Source organism: Carassius auratus, chromosome 36 (assembly GCF_003368295.1).
Source record: "Carassius auratus strain Wakin chromosome 36, ASM336829v1, whole genome shotgun sequence".
Lineage (NCBI taxonomy): Eukaryota > Metazoa > Chordata > Actinopteri > Cypriniformes > Cyprinidae > Carassius > Carassius auratus.
The window spans coordinates 12129013-12148666 of record NC_039278.1 but is presented as its reverse complement, the minus strand read 5'-3'; the positions used below and the strand labels follow the sequence as shown (position 1 = coordinate 12148666).

Sequence of the window (19654 nt, the reverse complement as noted above, 5' to 3'; positions counted from 1 at the left end):
ATAAGCTGTGCTCTTCATACAGGTTCGAGTGGTTCGATTTAAAGCAGCTAATTCAGTCAGGCATGCCACGCAATGTATTTTAGAGTCAATTTTGTTTAGATTCCTCACCTCTTCAAGAAGGTTAAGTTTTAACGGTTTTCACTCTTATTGATTTGAGAGGATGTTGGTGATTTAATTTTTAAAGTGGGTGGAAAAGTGTCAAACAGCCTGGTGTCTGTATGTGTATTTCTGTAAAGTAGAGTGTGAATAGTGTTTGGTCACTCCAGAGTTTACAGGAAGTGAGAGAGAGGTGCCCTGGTGCCACTCTCCAAACCATTAGCATTATCAAGAGTACATTGCCATATTCATTTATGATGCACTTCTCAACCAGAGTCTCATGTTGAACTCAGAGGGTCTGTATTTGTGAACTAATCTTTTGTGTGCATGCAGGAGACTCGAGTGAACTGGACGACCACCCCCCTGTGCCTCCCTTCGCCCGCGACCACGTTCAACCATACGTGCTCAACAACACCTCGGCGTCAACCACGGAGAGCTCTCAGAATACACACACACACCCCGGCTATCCCACGGAAGAGGACCCTCTGGGGCCTCTGCCCGAAAACTGGGAAATGGCCTACACTGAGAACGGAGAGGTCTACTTTATAGAGTAAGAACTAACTGCTGGTCATATACCTTTATTGGACGGACATTTACAGTGGCCATGAAAAGCTTTTGGATTTGAAAAATACATGAATGTCTGCATAAATAATGCAAAAAATCAACCCAAGTAGTGTTTTTATTTTTTTACATTTCATGCTTATGAAATATGCATGAAATATGTGAAGTCAGTTTTAAATAGATTAAAAACTAAACCGAACAATGAAAAGGCAAAAATAAATAAGAACTAAATAAAAAATTATTTAATTTTTTTAATTAGGGAAAAAAAAATATCTTAAAATTCAAGTTATTGCGAATATGGATGTAATTGAAATTTAATGAAATTTAAAAATCATGAATTAGAATAATTTCCACTTTTTTTCAACATGTAGATAATTTTTTGTTGATGTTGATTTGTTTTGTGATTTTCTCAAATGTTTGTCACATTCGGGCCTCCATACCAAAATAAAAGCAGAAGAAAGTTGATTAGTTTGGAGATCACAGGTGGTTTGATCTTTTGCATCTAATGCAATGAAATGCATACATGTTAAATTGCGACCTAATGCGACCCAAAATTGGTCGAATACTTCATGTAAGCGCAATCTGTCTACTATTTTTATGTATAGACACTGACTGCACTATAAATAGCTGAGGATACAGTAGTTTTTTTGTCTCTTATTTTAAGTTCTATTGCTACTGGCAGTTTTTTCAGATCTCAAGACAGGAAGTATCAAACATTGCGGTATCTTTAGTATATGTTTTCCTGCCTGCTGGGATGCAGAAAAGAGATCACAGGATGTTGTTCTGCTGGCATCTTCTAGAACAATGCCTCACTGTCTGTGTTCTGCATCTATTCTTAGCCACAACACAAAGACGACATCCTGGATAGACCCCCGATGCCTGGACAAACCTCAGAAACCCCTGGAGGAATGTGAAGATGATGGTATGATACAAGTTTTTGTCATGTTTGTCATGGTGTGTTTTTGATTAAATGCATTTATAATGCTTGTTCATTAGTGTTTTTGTGGCATTGTGCATAAATAAGCTTTTAGTGTCGCAAATCTAAAATGTGATATAATATCTGTGTCCAGTTTCAAACAGTTTCTGTAAATAACAGCTCAAGCCCTCCAGTCATCCATTGTGATCTCATGAGTGCCAGTAGATGGCGCTCTCGAGCTGTCATAGCTATAACAGTCACTCTCACCTTGTGACAAATAGACTAAGGCAGTTGCTATAATGCTAAAAGCAGGGTCTGGATTATATTGAATCTCCTCACACAAAAACAAATAACTCCACTGAACCTCTGTAACCAAGTGTCCTATGCAGTGGAACCTGGAATGATTTCCAGAGCAGTTTTGTGATCATTTTGCAAATAATAAATGCCACAATTTTTGCAATTTATCATTTGAAAATAATCATTTCAATGGTGTATATAATATGGTGGCATAATTATAAAGCTTTAAGCTGTAATTTTCCTTTTTTTTGCCTCTCTGACACCCTTCTTCTCTTTTTCTCGCCCCACTTTGTGCACACCCGCTCCCCTTTTACTCCCTCTCGAGAAGAAGGGGTACATACAGAGGAACTGGACAATGATCTAGGTAGGCCACTATTCCACAAGGAAAACACACTTAGACACACAACCAGCGTGTGTTTTTTGGAGTAGATCAATCCTACTGTGCTGCTTTAGAACCAGATGTTTTCTCTTAAAACCTGAAACTGACCTCACAATTGATCCCAGATGAGTGCAAATTGTAAAGTCTACCCAGAGTACACCTAATGCACCGCCGTGTTTCAGTACTGCTGTCATCTAGTTGTTTGGTTTTCATTTTGGAATGACCGTATAACACATTTCATTACTTTCAAATAAGGTTCAGTTGTGTTGTCATTGCACTGCATGATATAAAATATTCATTGTTACTATTTCAACCGCCTAAGCATTTGCAGTGTTTAACTCAGGACTCTCGCAGGTGGGAGTTGTTCCGTTTTCATTATGCATGCAAATCGCTCAAGAGATCCGAAAGTATTATGTAGAGCTAACGGTGACAGTCAAATCAGTATTTGTTGCTTTATTCAGTTTCACCATCATCAGAGCCCACTGTATTAGCACATAGAGCTCACTCTGCTGTAAGTGAAGGGCTGATTCGTCATTAGGAATGGATTAGGTGATGCAGGCAGTGGCCTTGAGAAGCCCTGTGTTTGTGTCTGGACTGATTGGAAAAGCACGGTCAATAGCTATTGATTTGAGAAATCAGAGCTATTAAATTGATGCCATGACTGCAGGATGTGGGCAGTAGGTATAAGAGTATCCGGTCGCACAGTAGAGACCTGATCCTGTAGGGAGGTAAGATGGGATGCAAACATATTAATGGCCAATTTGTCAGTAGAGTCGCAGTAATGATGTGGGGGAAGGACAAGGACGTACTTTGTAGCAGTTGCTTTTGGTGGGCAGTTATGCTCTCTTCTTCATTCTCGTCAACTGACATAAAATATATATATATATATATATATATATATATATATATATATATATATATATATATATATGTAATAATAATGGATAATTTGTATTGCATTATATATTTTATTATTTATTATATAGTTGGTGAATTTCAAAATTTTAATTAAATAAACTATTTTGAAAGGCAACTACAAAAAAGATTAACATTAAGGTTCTATTAGATAACTAGATTAGTTAACATAACTAATTTAAAATACTTCTAAAACATTTAAAAATCTTAGTTGATGTTAATTGCAGCATTTACTAATGCATTATTAAAATGCATAAAAGATAAAGTTATCTGTTATTATTTTTATTTAATAGACCAAACATGGAACTAATATTTATTTTTATTACCTGACATTACATAAGATTAATAAACAAATATATTGCTCATTGTTAGTTAATGTTAGTTAAAGCATTAACTAATATTAAGTAATAGGACCTTATTATTAAGTGTTAGCAGTTAATAATTGCAAAAATAATAAAGGTTTAAAATTATTTTCCTCAAATACGCCCTTTTGCCGCTATTGGTCAGATAAACATATAATCCCGCCCTCAGACACATGCCATTGGTGGAGCCCGTGTTGCTATGTGATCTGCTGCTAACATTTCAATAGGTGTGTTACTTTTCTGAGTTTGCCAGATTAATTTTGTAGTGTGTGATTCCCAGATGATTCCGACTTAAATGCTGGATGACTAATACTTTGGATAATGTATATAGTATGTATCTTCTGGGATGCAACTAATGTTGGATGACTAATACTTTGGATAATGTATATAGTATGTATCTTCTGGGATGCAACTAATGTTGGATGACTAATACTTTGGATAATGTATATAGTATGTATCTTCTGGGATGCAACTAATGTTTTGCAAGCTCCACAGCATTACAGTGTTTACACTTTTGGGTAAATCAACCTACAAATTGCTTAGCTAGGCATTCCCCCCAAATTACACACTTCAACTTTATCAAGCATAGCAATGATTTTGTGAATGATTGTCTTTTACCCATTTGCGCAAATCAGGGTTTCCGGGGGTCCATAAAATGTCTTAAATGGTACAAAAACATCAATTTGTGGATGGAAAGACCAGAATTGCGGTACGGCTTAATGTGATGATTAAACTTCCAAATTATATAATTTCAGTGAATAAACATGACTGCTACACATAACAAAGTCAGATGCTGCGCTCTTCTATGAACCGCCATTGCCTGGGAAACCGCTATATTTCTGCTGCTCCGAAAGCGACACCTGCTGGCAGAGAATGAATTAGCATTTTTCAATAAGCCCTTCTGCTGTTTTTATTCAGATCAATGCAAAAATCGAACGATATTTTTATGCAGCAAACAAACTGTGTTTTAAATGTGATATGGTGGATCGACAAGAAGATAATATATGCTCATATGATATAAATTTTATTCGTGCAGGTCCTAAAAAGTCTTAAATCTGATCTAAAGCATCCTGCAGATACCAATGGAAAAATTCCTGTGGTGTGAATTTCACCTGACCAAAACATTTGTTGATTAATTATGTTAAACTCTTGAAAGATCAGGAAGGGTGAAGATACACGAGATAGAGACTGCTGAGAGAACCGTTCACAAGTAGATTGTTATTTGTAAGTAATTGGTGTTGGATGACATTTATAGATTTATTTGAACAGTGCGGGAGTTAGCCAAATTTGCTAATGCTGCCTGGGAGAGATTACGAGTTCTTGCTTTCACAAAAAAAAATTCTAAATGTGGGCCGCTTTCATTGGCCAATTAGAAACTGTCACAAGTTTCTTTATGGGAGGTGTTGTGATGAATTTCCTGGGTGCTGCAGGCACAACATCTCTGTGTCCCAGGCGTTAGGACATTTCTGTCTAAACAGACATAGCTATGGTAAAAAAATAAAAGCAGTATTTTCATATGCACCTGAGCCTTTTCATGATTATTCTATTGTTCTAGAGAAGACATGTTGTGCATCTTTTTTCGCCTTTACAGTTACACGATCATATCTCTGAATATCTTCTGTTGTTTTTGTACACTTGTCAACCTTTGCCTAAAATATTCAGAGCAATTCATATTTTTGTTGTTTGCCAGGTCAATAGATTTGGAAATGCCAGGGAAAATGTCTGCTGTTTATGTAAATTTCACAAGGAGGTTTTGTCAGAGAGTTGTGTTTTTGGAGATAAATGACAGATCTGTGCACAGACTTTATACTGTTATAGCTTACTCAGATCTCTAGTCTGATGTCTCAATTAATATGGAATTCCTTGGATATTGTAGCAGTGTCTACTTTGGGATGGGACTTGATAAAATCCTTATTAAATGAGTTCTAATGAGCTGAAAATGTCTTCTGTTTTGCTCCTTTTCCAGAGCTGCCCACAGGTTGGGAGAAGATTGATGATCCAGTGTACGGGGTGTATTATGTTGAGTAAGTGACTCTTCCAATATTAATATGACCTCATCCTGAAACATCAACCTGCCATCTTTTTGATTGGGCCTGTTCTGTTTTGGCTGTATACACCCTTTGTTACTGTTTCCATTTTGAAATCTGGTTCTCTCTCTTTCCCTCCCCTTCAGAGGGACCCTTGGGTTTGTAGCGCATAAATATGAATGCATTCACATGTTTTGATGTTGTTTCAAAGCAGTGCCTCTGAGGCAGAAAGCCTTCCGTTTCTTTGTCATTGGAGATGTTTGCGTATATTTTGAGCAGTATTTGCCTCGTAAATTGCGCTGACCATTCGGAGAGTGGCCTGGATCGCAGCTGGGTGTGATCTGTATTTTTTGGTAAATGTGGTGATGTGCTTTTATTTTTGCCTTTTGATCTATGTTTATTGAGCTTGTCTAGTCGAGTGGAGAGATTTTGCTTTTAAGAACATAAGATGAGAGAGAAAAGCACACTTTTTTTTAATCAATTTTAAATGAATTTTAAATGAATTCAGAGGCTTTCAGCCACAGTTTAAGCCACTGTTATTGCCTTTTCTCTGAATTAATTCACTTTATTTCTCGTCCGCTTACCTGCTGTCCTTCTGCTCAACCTTTCCCTGCCCTCTCATTCTATTTCCTGTTTCTCCCCCTGGTTCTGTTATTGACTGTGTCCTCTGCTTACTCATCTTCATCACCTCTCTTTCTCCACCTCCCAGTCATATTAACAGGAAGACGCAGTATGAAAACCCAATTCTGGAGGCTAAAAGAAAGAAGCAACTGGAGCAGTCTCAGCCCGCTGAAGGTGAGCGGTATATCCAAGGTTCGTTTCAGGCCCAACATGCTGTTATTTCTTTTTTTTTTCTTTTTTTTTATGTTTGTGATCATCCATGTTTGCCATTTAAGAGTTTTGTTGCAGCTTTTGGTTTTGGAATGGTGGGATTATGGTTAATCTTTTCATGACTTAAGTATTTTTAATTATTTAATTTTGCTATTTCACTGATTAATTTCTGCTAAAAATAGTGCTTTAGTTTAGTTTTTTTTTATATCAATCTAATTAATTCTTGAAAGAAAACAAAAAGAAAAGTCTAAAATAAAGCATATACATGTGTTTTTATTTCAGTACATGACTTGATGCATTTAAATGTATACGTGTAAATGTTTTAGACCAGTTCTTCTTCTTATCTATAAATAAGGATATTACTAGTTAATAACAAGGAGAAACCAGTATTGAAGTCTACTTGAAATGCCATCTGCAACCCATTTTACATCCATAATGTTATTATTAAATATTTAAAAAACAGCCGTTAAAGTCAAAATGAACTTTATTTACTTTCTTAAAAGGATAGTTCACCCAATAATTCTGTCACCATATACTCACACTTGAGTTTTCCAAACCTGTATAACATCTGCGGAACACAAAAGAAGATATTTTGAAGGACGTTGGTAATCAAACAGTTTTGAGTACATACTCATGTAGTATGTAAAAAAGAAAAATGAATAAAAAGAAAGAAACTGATTCTGAAAGTCATACCAGTTTGAAGCTTTACCTTTAAGAAAAAATGAATGGGGTCGATTATGGGCTCATGTTGACTTTAAAGGTTACTCATTCTATAAATGGTCTAGAAAGTTGTACTGAAATGCAGGTTGTCACCCTGGGACATGTCCTTGAGCTTGTTCCCAGCCAACTCAGCTGAATATTGCTTTCTTGATCACCTAATAACTTCTTCTCCCTCAATTTCAAGTATCTCATATTCTGCCACTGATTGTGATACAGTACAGAACTAGAGGAAGTTAGGACACCATAGGGGGCTCTGACGGTCCAAAGCTGGCAGCTGCACAGCCTCAGTATTAGTTTGATTAGACAGGAAATGCGACTGGCTTGAGAGACACACAAAAAAGGAAGTGCACCCTTCACTCTTTCAGAATGGATAGAGGAGCATTCGCCAGGAGCACCGCTAGCGAGCTATGCTGCTAACCACCAAGAGACTTACAGAGAACCTGGCACCGCCCCTCCACTAGCATCCCAACTGGGGGCTAAACGTATGTGCTGCCTCCTTTTTTTGTTTGTAACACAAATACATACACACCCGTGTGTGGCGTATTCCTCTGTGGACATTCACTATTCACTCACTCCTGTTCACTTTTTCCGAATCTTCCTTCCCTCAGCTCTCTGTCTCTTGCGTCCCTGTATTGTCTGAACACCCGACGATAAGCTGCTTTTTTAAAGATTTAGCAAACACTCTTTTTTTTTTAGTGGAAGATATTGCATTGTCCCTCACACTATTTGCCATTTCTCTCTGATGTCTTCATGTGGGCACTCGTTCAGTTTCTCTGGTGCCCTCTATAATGTCAGATACAAAAGATGCATTCTGGTCAAAGTCAAGGATGTGTTGAATTAATGAAGAGAAATGCTGTCGTTTCAAAAGATTGTATCTGTAATGATTTGATTTGATGTAAATCCAGCCAAGGCTGATGCTCTAAAGAAAAAAACCTTACCTTGGACCTTAAATTTATATACAAACACACACACACACACACACACACACATGTGGGAGTATATACAATGGGTTTATAAGAGTCCATATTGAAAGTCTTGGATTCAAAAAAGTCAAAATTACCATTAACCATTAAAAATATTTGTGCATTATTTGTGTTCTAAAACATTCTGACATTAATTGTGTTTTCACTCAAATTTTGTATGATCACAGTATAATTTGTTATGAACAATTTGTATTAAATTAGAAAATAGAAATAAACACATTTCCACTAGTGGTCTCAGGTTTGGTACCAAATTGTATATTTATGTACATTTAGATTTTATTTTGTTATGGACAGCTCTGTTTCTCTGTCTGTCACATTCTCCCTCTTGCATTTCTCTCTCTCTCTCTCTCTCTCTCTCTCTCTCCTTCTCTCTCTCTATATATATATATATTTCATGTCTTGTCCAGTCATTTGCATTCTGTGTACAGTGTGTCTTTCTCTGCAGTTTTCTCTGATCCTCCTGTCATGACAGACCATGATGAACAGATCATAAATCATCTGTCTAACCAATCACATTCTTCTTCTGTGCTCGCTCCTCCATTCTTTCCTCTCATTCTAACTTACTAACAGCACTTTTGTTCTGATCTAGGACTGACTGCCAGCTGATGCATCTACTGTACTAAAATTCATTTGGCCATTTTGCTGTAAAACCATAATGCACAACACCTTTATTTCACAGAATTATTCTCACAATAACGCAACAGTAATTTCCTTTTTGATTCTTAAAAAAAGAAAAGGAAGGAAGGTTTGTCTTTGATATTGACATGACAGATTAAAGTTTTAAACATTTTTAGCTGATTTAGATTATTTTAGTTTGTATACTGTAAATTCCATAAAATGTTAAGATGGATTGATGGATAGAGAGAGAAAGAGAGAGGAACAGACTGCCAAATTGATAGATTTAAGTTATGTGGTACAGACAGATTGACAGTCAGTTAGTAGAAAGACAGACCGTTTACTGACAGACAACCAGGGAGACCTAAACAAAATATGCTTCTTTTGTCAAGCCAACTTAATTACAGTGGTTGGTAAAGTTAACTTTGTTTCACTGCTTCTTCTTGGATCTCTTGGAGAAAAAAAAAGGTGTTTTTAAGATTTGCTGTGCTGTAATACACAGAGGTATCCATAATCATCTCATACAGAGAGGTCCAACAGATTTACTTTCACATGTTCCCATAGCTCACAAATAGCGCAACGCTTTTCTTACTGCAGGAGGGAAGCCATTTTTCACAAGGAACCCTGCAGAACTGAAGGGGACATTCATTAACACCAAGCTGAAGAAGAGTAGACGTGGGTTTGGCTTCACCGTAGTAGGAGGAGACGAACCAGATGAGTTCCTGCAGATTAAGAGTCTGGTGCTTGATGGACCAGCTGCCCTGGATGGAAAGATGGAAACAGGTACAACTGAAAACTGTGGTCACATAACACATCTTTGAGCTGCAGCCTTTGTTCTTGGGCCAACGTATGCTTTGTTTCCACAGGTGACGTCATCGTGAGTGTGAACGACACTTGCGTGTTGGGTTACACACATGCCCAGGTTGTGAAGATCTTTCAGTCCATCCCTATCGGCTCTATGGTCGACCTTGAACTTTGCCGTGGCTACCCCTTACCCTTTGACCCTGATGACCCCAACACCAGCCTGGTGACTTCTGTGGCTATTCTGGACAAGGAGCCCATCATCGTCAATGGAAAAGAAAGCTACGACTCTCCATCCAGCCACGGGAGTGAACCTACAGGTGGTGGCGGGAGTTTGAACGGCTCCAGTGACCCACCTCGCCCCCACAGCCCTTCAGCAGAGGTGGCGTCTAATGGCTCTCACGGTTATCCCAGTGATGTGGTGACATTGGCATCTTCGATTGCCACCCAGCCTGAGCTCATTACTGTCCACATGGAGAAGGGTGACAAAGGATTTGGCTTCACAATAGCAGACAGCCCATCTGGGGGAGGCCAGAGAGTGAAGCAGATAGTGGATTACCCACGATGCAGAGGTCTGAGGGAGGGAGACATCATTATGGAGGTTAACAAGAGGAACGTGCAGAACCTGACACACAATCAGGTGGTCGATATGCTCAGCAAGTGCCCCAAGGGCAGTGAGGTGACCATGCTGGTGCAAAGAGGTAAGCTCAAAAGGAAATCATGCTTTAAAAGTGGAGAAAAAGCGAGAAAAGAGCACGAGCATTCATTTATGGCATCATTAGACTACATTGATATTAAAATTCTGACCGATACCATTAAGCAGTAATTACTTTTATATTATGGCTGATAGTCGATATTAACATTTAATAATATTTTGTGTCAAAATACGCATAAAAAAGAGGAAAACTATCTGGTACTAATACACTACTGTTCAAAAGTTTGGGATCGAGAATAATTTGTCAAATGTTTCTTATGCACATCAAGGCATTATATATGTATATACTAAATGCTGTAAATGCTGTTCTTTTGAACTCTATTCATCAAAAAAATATTGTTTTATTGATCATCATATATATATATATATATATATATATATAGAGAGAGAGAGAGAGAGAGAGAGAGAGAGAGAGAAAGAGAGAGAGAGAGAGTAACATTATAAATGTATTTACTGTCACATTTGATTAATGCCTCTTTGCTGAATAAAAGTATTAAAAAATTCCATGTATTTAAAAAAGAAATCCTACTGACCCTAGACTTTTGAACATAAGTGTATACATTCCTATCAAGCAAACTTTTACATTTTGTTATCCAAATAGTATCCCATTTTGGATTTTCCCACTTCTAAACGTCACATAAAATTGTTGTGGCTGCTGTTTTTGGTTTAAGTGGGTGCTTTTTCCCCCTATTTGATGACATATTTCTGCTTTTATGAATCTAGTAAGCTTCCTTTCTCACTTTTTGTCCTTGAGGTATGCCAAAATCATCTGTCTGTTAACCCCCATCTGACACGGCCACACAGTATTTGTCTTTGTTTTGAATTTTGGGAGGGGGGGGTGTTGAGATGGACATGTAAAGGTTACCTGCTATTGGTGGAAAACCTCTGCCTTACAGACAGCAAAAGAGAGTGAGAGAAACCAAGAGAGACAGACCAAGAGGAACAGAGAGACTTTTGTGTGTAAAATGAGAGAAAACTTTGACCACCAGCATCTGAATGTTAAAGAAAGAAATGTTACTTCTCATAGAAAGTTGCAGTTTGTAAGAAATAATCAAGAGTTTTGCGCACACAGATCCCCAGGTCTTTCAGGACTGGCTATAAAATCCGGTTTTGTCTGTTCTCAGAGCATTCAGTCATAGCCTGGCACCCGGGTTATTAATTTGATGAATTGAAAGCACTTTTATCTGTCTTGTGTAAGAGCTTTTAACAGGGCCAGGAAATTGCTGCATGCCAGTTGCAAGGCCAGAGCCTGTTTTATTAAAACATCCCCATTTGTCATTTGCGACAGTTACCAGTATGTAAACAAAAGTGTACGCAGTCCTTACATATTTTATGGCTCATCAATAGACCTGCCGCCTTACTATTTCGGTAAAGCATAATGTCAAATTGTCCAGAACTGAATGGCCTACTGAAATGACGTCATAAAAATTGTACCGCAATTTAAGAATTAAACATAATAGACAATGTGTATATATATATATATATATATATATATATATATATATATATACAAAATGTTTGTTTATAGCTATATAGATATATATATAGATCTTAAAGCTGAAAAAAAAACTGCTTGTTTAATTATAAAAGTCAGAGATGGTGGGTAATGATAATTTAATACTACATTATGACTGTTTTTGGTACAAAATACCTTAACTAACATTATATGTGGGCTTAATGGTAAAAAGATAAAAACATTTATGTTAAAACTGCTTCAATTTTCATTGGAGTAATCCAAGTTCACACCAGAGACATTTAATGTCTCTAAAATGTGTGTGCATGTCTTAAGTATTCTCTGTGCTCATGTCACCTTTAATTGCTGGTCTAAATCCCACCATACACAAATAAGCAGATACGCACACACACACACCATTATTTTTCATCAACACTAACCCATCGCTGCCCTACCAATTAAGTAGAGTCTGTAGTAAAATGATTATCTGGTAGAAACATGATTATCATCTCTTCATTCCTTTAAACACATATACACACACATATACACACAAATACTCACATGTTGAAATTGCTGCACGTTTATTAAAAAACATATTATTTGTACGTCTATTATTTGAGGCCTAAATCTGCTTAAATCATAATTTTTTACAGTCATTTTAGTGGTTACAGCATTTTGTTGCATTTCTGTGGTTCAGTTAGGATATTTAAGTAGTTTTTATAAAACTGTTTTGAGACAAAACAAATGCACCGACATATTTTGGTGCAAGTTTCTTTCCGTTTAAAAAACTCAGACTTACATTTTAGTCTGGGATTAGGGCTAAGTCTTGTTTGTGAAACTGGTGGTAAAATAGATTGCATATTGTTGACTTCTTGGGCCTATACTACTGAGATATTTAACATAAAAAAATATAGTAAGTATTGTAACATTTGTGTATTATCCCTATTCACAGCTCTATTTTTTTATTTATAACCCCCACCCACCTAAGATTTCATTCTGATAATAACCATTATGCCTCAAGTGCTGTCAAATGAGCTCAACCCAGAAAACATTCCTTTAAAAACCAAGCAATAATTATGATCTTATGTGATGCTTCACTGAGCATAAAACCAAACCTGTGGTTTGCAGTGTTGGGCTGCAATCGTAGACGTGTTTCTCCCATGTGGCTTGACCGCTGTCAGGTTTTTTTCTGCTCTTGATCATTCTCAGCTCTTTAGGACTAAATGTCACGCTTGCAAACGCACAGTAGATTTATGCATCTGGTATGCCCTGAGTAATCCGTTCGACACAATGTGTGTTAGCGAGCTGAGCAGATCATGACTCCGAGTCAGAGGCCCTAAGGTCCATTTTGTCTCCCTGTGTGTGTGTGTTTACATAGTTACATCAGTGTGAAAATGCTATTGCTGCGACGTGTAGAAGGACATTTCTATCCTCATTGCAATTCGTCCTGCTGGGGTTTATCAGAATCTGCCACTTTGAGAAAGAGAGTAAGGGATGCTCCGCGTATGGATAGTGTGATGAACTGAAAAGGTGTGTAGTACTATCTGATCCGCTCTCTTTATGAGTCATCAATCAGCAATGACATCACACATCTCAATTTCCCCAGCAGATATGAAACTGGCTTCTACTCGGGCATCGGCTAGTCTTGTCTCATTAGCTGCTACTCCAAGCATCCAAATGAGTGTGTTAAGGTTTATTCCCACCAAGAGGGAAATGAAAACACAAAACAAATCGTAAAATGTTAAACTAGTCACACCAAGAGCGAAATGCTGTTCTCTCTGACTGCCACTGAGATGGCGGGGAATGCAAAAAGATTACTTTTTGCAGATATTGTAGACTTCTTAGGGAAAAATAGCTTTTATCATGTCCTAAAAATGATATCTATATATATAAATTTTTTTAATCACAGGTGTGAATAGGTTCATATAAATAAATTGTTCCATATAAAGCCTCTCATTTTAAAGATTGAAAGTCACTGCAAATATTCCCAGTGAATATTATTGCTTTTTCAAGGTGTTGTCCTGTTAAGTGAAGTTCACCAACAGTGTAACACTAACTATATTGGTGTCCACACCAACAGACTGTTATCGGTTATGTCATCTGATGCTTTAATGCTTGATCTCATTAAAGGTGGGTGGATTCTGATTGGCTGTCAGTGTTTTTATAGTTTATTAAAAAAAATAGCTTTGAAAGTAAATCCAACGACATGTTGTGTGGTGTTTACTGTTGTCCTTTCCTATTGTTAGAGAATTAGAAGGATTAATAAAACTTTATAGTTATCATTATTGTCATTGTCCTTTGTGTGAACGGCCTTTAAACCTGCAGGAAAATGAATATAAGCTGGTCTTTTCAGGGTGGAACACCATTGCGGTCTCATTTTTCTTTTCTGGCTAGATCAATGCAGCTAGGGGAGGATAAACATCCATGATTAGTGATCTGTACAAAAGTAACCTGATTTAATGTCTGAAAGGAAGGATTCCAGCAAGGTTTTTTTTTTTTTACTTTTTGATTAATTTTTTTGCTGAATTGTCTAGCAGCAAAAATTATTTGTGTTGCAGACACATACTCGGGATATCAACTGTCCAAAAGAAGTGGTGGCCTGGCTCCGAGTCAAATCAAGAGAACATTTTTAGGTAATGGTTGTGAGGAGCAACTTCTCCCCGAATGCTCAACCTTTGGCTTGAAGCATAGAACCCACCAATCACACGATTTCACACCTTGTTTCCATGACGATGCTCTGCCGCACTTTGCGGTGGGGTTTCCTGTTAAAATGATAAAGCGGAGAGGTCTTGCACACAACATGCAGACATATCACCTTCTGGAACAAATGCCAGCAGGCAGTGAGGACAGACAGAGACAGACAGACCACTCTGCATCTTATTCTTTCATTATGTGTTACCCTTGAATGATTTTGAGTCACATGTTTGTGTGGACCAACTGAATCCACAAAAGCGGTGGAGGAGAAGTAGTACAATAGCCATCAGAGCTGTATCTATGTGTTTGTATGCACTGGGCCATTTTAACATTACATCATGCCCTTCCACCTCCAACTGCAGGCCATGCCAGGTTAAGACTATTCTAATGTACACAGCTGCGTTCTACCTAGTGAGCAGCCTACATAGGCAGTAGTGTTGTCACGGTACCAAAATTTCAGTATTCGGTACTGATACTAGTGAAAATCCACGATTCTCAGTACCAATTTCGGTACCAAAGCAAAACACAAAAATATGCTAATTTAAAAAAAAGGTATCAAAAAAAATTAAACCAATGCCATTCTTTATACTTATTTACAATTGTGTTTAAAGTTTTTTTACTAGTAAAATAATTATGAAAAACGGTAAACAAGTTTCACCCAAATTTAATTTGTCTTTTAATTAATGTCATTTAAACACATTTCATTTTTTGGCAAATAAAGGGGATTTGTTTTAAAAATTAAAACATGGAAGAAATATTGTGTGATTTATTTCTTTAAAAAATAAAGTTTTATACATTTTTTTCAACAGTAATAGCATTATATCATTCATTCTACTAAATAACAGTAATATTTCTGGCACAATGCCTTTATGTAAAAATGAACTTTTATTTTGATGGGTTACCATGAATACTTTTAAATTGACACTGGTTTTACTCAAATCAAACGGTAAAATGCTTGTGAAGTGACTCAGAACAGTTCTGGTGATGTTGTTTATGTATTAATGTCCTCATTGAGATGGCAGATGCTGAAATTACTGCAAGCGTCACGTGCTTCAGTCTATGTAGTAAACAAACCCACACGTCTCTGCCATTCTTTCATTCACACAGAGTCGCGCCTTACATGCAGGATTCATATTTCAAACAACTTTTGCGGCTTAACATTTACAGATACTGGTCCATATGGAGATTTTATTTGATTAATTTATGCTAACTTTGACAAATTCTGTGACTGTCCATATTAAAATGTAAGTTTCATTTTCATGACTGGATTTTGAGATTCCGTCCGCGTTTTCTGAAATCATAGCGCTGTATGGGTCAAGAACCGGGATGACCGGGTACTTGAAAGAAACCTGGTACCATGACATCTTCATTTTTTAGTACCGACTTAGTACTGAAGTACCGGGTCTTTTGACAACACTGTTTAGGCAGCATTCTACAGTATTTTTAACTGTCACGAGACCTATTTGAAACACACGAATAGCAGTTCACGTGTGAGACTCAAGAAAATTATTATTGTTTAGTATTGAGTTAATTGTATTTTAATCAAGATTTCTCTTTGTCCGTTATCTTACATTAAATATTTACAGTATTAAATTAAGTGTATTTAGAATTTATATTTTGCTACCTTCATATGCCTTCATGGATTTATCACAAAACTTTTGCAAGTTCATTATTGGGTAAAATAATACATTTTTATTAGTGCCATTCACACAAATGCAGATACACTGAACAAAATTATAAACGCAACACTTTTGTTTTTGCCCCAATTTTTCACGAGCTGAACTCAAAGATCTAAGACTTTTTCAATGTACACAAAATGCCTTTTTCTCTCAAATATTGTTCAGAAAAACTGTCTAAATCTGTGTTAGTGAGCACTTCTCCTTTGCCGAGATAATCCATCCACCTCACAGGTGTGGCATGTTTAGACAACATGATTATTGCACAGGTGTGCCTTAAATTGGTTATCTCAGAAGGTAGCACAATTAAGCACAGTCTCCCTTTTGTAACAGGCTTCACTTTGGGAGTGTTTGTGATGTCCTAGAATGCTGCCTGCATAGGGATCTGACAAGATTTGGAGCTGCACAGTAGTCTTGCATGAAAATGGTTTTGCATCTGCTGTCGTAAGCTCCACACCAGAGACTCATATGCTGTTGTGGCGGCTCCTGGGACGGGAGCAGTCTTCCATTCATCTGTGTGTCAGACTGCATCACTGACAGATGGTCTTGACGGTCAGAATTTGTTCCTATCAGCCTGGCTGAGGAAGGGGGGTCCAGTACAAACCCCTCAGTCTCTTCGTGCCCTTATGCACCCTTGCACATGCATGTGCACATGCAGTCCATCATAATCATCTCCTGCTAAACCTTCTTATTAGTCTCCTCTGTGCCTGATGTGATTCACGCTGACCTGTCACCAGTGTTCCTGTTGACCTGCAATGGCATGTTCAACACCGTTATGGAGGAAGCTCTTAGTCTCTCACACAAACAGTAGCTATTGTTAATTTGAGTTCAGCCATGCGCAGTGTCAGTCAACATTTCTTGGCTATTCTGCCCAAGCCTTTGAATAAATAACGATTAGGTGGAGATCATGTGGTATCAGTCCTGCTCTAAGGAAGGATGAGGGGAAATGTCTGGCGTCTTGAAACTACCTCAGATTGCATGACTATAGGATTTGAAATGGGTCCAAGAGTTAAGAAGCAATCACAATAAGAGTCATCCACTTTTAATGCACTGGTCACTTTGTTTGATTTTCATTCAGCGAGCAGCACTGCTTTATGGGATCCAGATAAAGCCATTATGTGCACAGTAAAGTGAGATTGATTAATTGATTACAAGGTATTAGGCAGCATCTATTCTCTATATGCAACAACCTCCAGACAATCTCTGTGTTATTAAATCAGACCCACACAGATCCAATCTTAAACTCACATACTTTTTTTTTTAATGCTTTCCTGTTGCAGCACAACTGTGGAATAGTATTTCTGTGCAGAAAAAAATATTACAGAAATTACACTTAAGTTCATAGGAGTCATCAACGTTTAGCTTAATCAATATCACAATTTGAATCGAATTGAGAAGCTGTAGTTAACATCTTTAATGATGATTCAGATAAACTGATTATTACTGCCCTACATATAATGATTGTTCATTTTAAAAGGACAGTTTCATAAATGTATAAATTTAAATTTAAGGCAATTAAAGGAATAGTTCACCCAAAAATGTAAATTTCCTGAAAATTGACTTAGCCTGAGGCAATCCGAAATGTAGAACAGTTTGTTTCTTCATCAAAACAGATTTGGAGACGAGTATCATTACATCACTTACTCACCAGTGGATCATCTGCAGTGAATGGGTGCCGTCAGAATGAGGGTTAAAACAACTGATAAAAGCATAGCAGTAATTCACAATTATTCCTTTAATATTATAAATAAAATTATTTAAATCAGAAATCAGAAATGTAAATGAAATCATGAATTAAAATTGAACAAAAAATAAATAAACAAGTGTATGACAATGAAACAACTTTAAGGCCAGAGGTCAAGTAATTGCAACGATTTGAGAAAAATTGCACTACCAAACAAAAAAAAATTGTGATGCAAGCTTTGAAGTGAATACATAAAGGAGAGAAGAATAAATAGTGTGTTTGAAAAAAAGGGCATGCAGCAGTGCTGCAGAAACTTTTAAGAATTAATGGACTGTAGATGGGCAGAAGGGGTGAGGGAGGGTCGGAGGGTGGGGGCGGCAGACCGCAGAGGATGATCGTGTTTGTTTTGGGGATAATGATTCAGGATCGAGGCAGGGCTTGATGGGACTGGTCAATTTGCAATGAAAAGGAGGATGGAAGATTGAATACCTGGAGATGTATCAGAATAAAGAGCAGGCGCACTTTACATGAGAGAGCACTGTGTGGAGGACAGGCTGGACGCGAGTGCGCATGTGTGTTACCATGGGCGCGCTCACACACAGACCACTTGCTCTCAAGCGAACGGCTTCACAATAAGCAGCCAGACTGGAATCAAGAGGACCGATCACACACACCTGCTCAGCATCTTATAGCACCATGCAGTGAAACATACACACATCCAGCAGTGAAATCACTAGCAGACTTGTGTTTGGCATGATCACGATAAATGAATCTTGCCATAGTGGAAACGTTTCAAGCCGTTCGTTTTTCTTCTATTTCCTGTTTCTTTTTTTATGCTATAAATGACGTGCGCATCTTTTTATGCATGAATGCATAATTTATGCATGGCCTGTCAGATGTTGCATTTCTGATGGAGGCGTGGGACAGGGCGATGGCACATCGGCGTATGTAGAAGTGGGAGGAAAACGGTGTTCGGAGGAGGGAGTACGATGGTAAAGCGAGCGCGAGAATGCTTGCATTGGGGAGAGAGAAACAGAGAGAAGGAGCAAACACATGAAGGAGCGAGGGTGATGCACATCGAAACAAGGAGGGGGAGGGCGAAAAAGAAGAAGAAGAAGAGAGAGAGAGAGGGAGAGAAAAAAGAGAAGCTCAAAAGACAGGAGAATCAAGGACTGGCTCTAGATGCAGGATCCTTCGGCAACAACATCGCGAGGAGCAGGGATGCTGGAAGATGGTTTCAGTAAGAGGGGAACTGACCGTTGCCTATAATTTAATGTTCAGTATCTTGGACTCCTTCTCCATGGGTAATAGCTTAGCACCTGTCTGGGCATAAACCCCTCTCTGTTTCTCTTCCTGTGTCTCATTCGTATGTCGCTCTGCTCTTTTTCTGTCTTCATCTCTCGCGCAGTGTCTGGTTGGTTTAAAGGGATCGTTCTCCCTGAAATTACACCTCTGGCTTCATGTACTCAGCAAAGAATGTTGCGTAGAACATAAAAGGAAATATTTCGCACAACGTCCCAGTTGCTTTTTCCCTTACAGTGGAAGTGAATGGTGAGCAAAATTGTTGCTCAAGTGCTTTCATTATGTACGGGCAGCTAGGACTTTCTGTTGAATATCTCCTTTTGTGTTTTATGTAAGCAAGCGTGCTTCAGTTTGGTCGAACTGTCCCTTGAAGTCTATAGTGTCTGTTAGCATTTAATCAGGGTAATGGGGGCATTCCTATGATGCGGATGGTCCGTGCTGCCCTCTTTATGCTCTAGGACTGAAGGAATGAGAGAAGAAACGGAAAGAGAGAGGGGGCTGCCGCCGCACCACACGCCCTGATTGGAGTCATCCATCTGTCTTGGGATTACTTTCAGATTTGTGCCTGTGGGGAAGGTGAAATCTTTGTGTGCACACAATTAATATTTCTGTCTCTTTTGCTTTCTG

The 19654-nt window shown here is 37.9% G+C and overlaps 1 protein-coding gene across 7 annotated transcripts in view; it reads left to right on the top strand.

The window, feature by feature from the left end:
- The window catches only part of LOC113055263 (membrane-associated guanylate kinase, WW and PDZ domain-containing protein 1-like), a 121211-nt gene that overhangs the window by 82017 nt on the left and 19540 nt on the right, over positions 1 to 19654 (top strand). For 4 of the 7 annotated variants that reach the window (XM_026221420.1, XM_026221422.1, XM_026221419.1 and 1 more), the window contains exons 5-12: positions 430 to 646; positions 1497 to 1579; positions 2199 to 2234; positions 5493 to 5550; positions 6263 to 6366; positions 7470 to 7586; positions 9300 to 9485; positions 9569 to 10204. In XM_026221420.1, coding sequence (XP_026077205.1) covers positions 430 to 646; positions 1497 to 1579; positions 2199 to 2234; positions 5493 to 5550; positions 6263 to 6366; positions 7470 to 7586; positions 9300 to 9485; positions 9569 to 10204 — 1437 coding nt within the window. The remainder of the gene's footprint in view (positions 1 to 429; positions 647 to 1496; positions 1580 to 2198; positions 2235 to 5492; positions 5551 to 6262; positions 6367 to 7469; positions 7587 to 9299; positions 9486 to 9568; positions 10205 to 19654) is intronic. The other 3 variants (XM_026221421.1, XM_026221423.1, XM_026221424.1) reach the window with 3 other exon arrangements.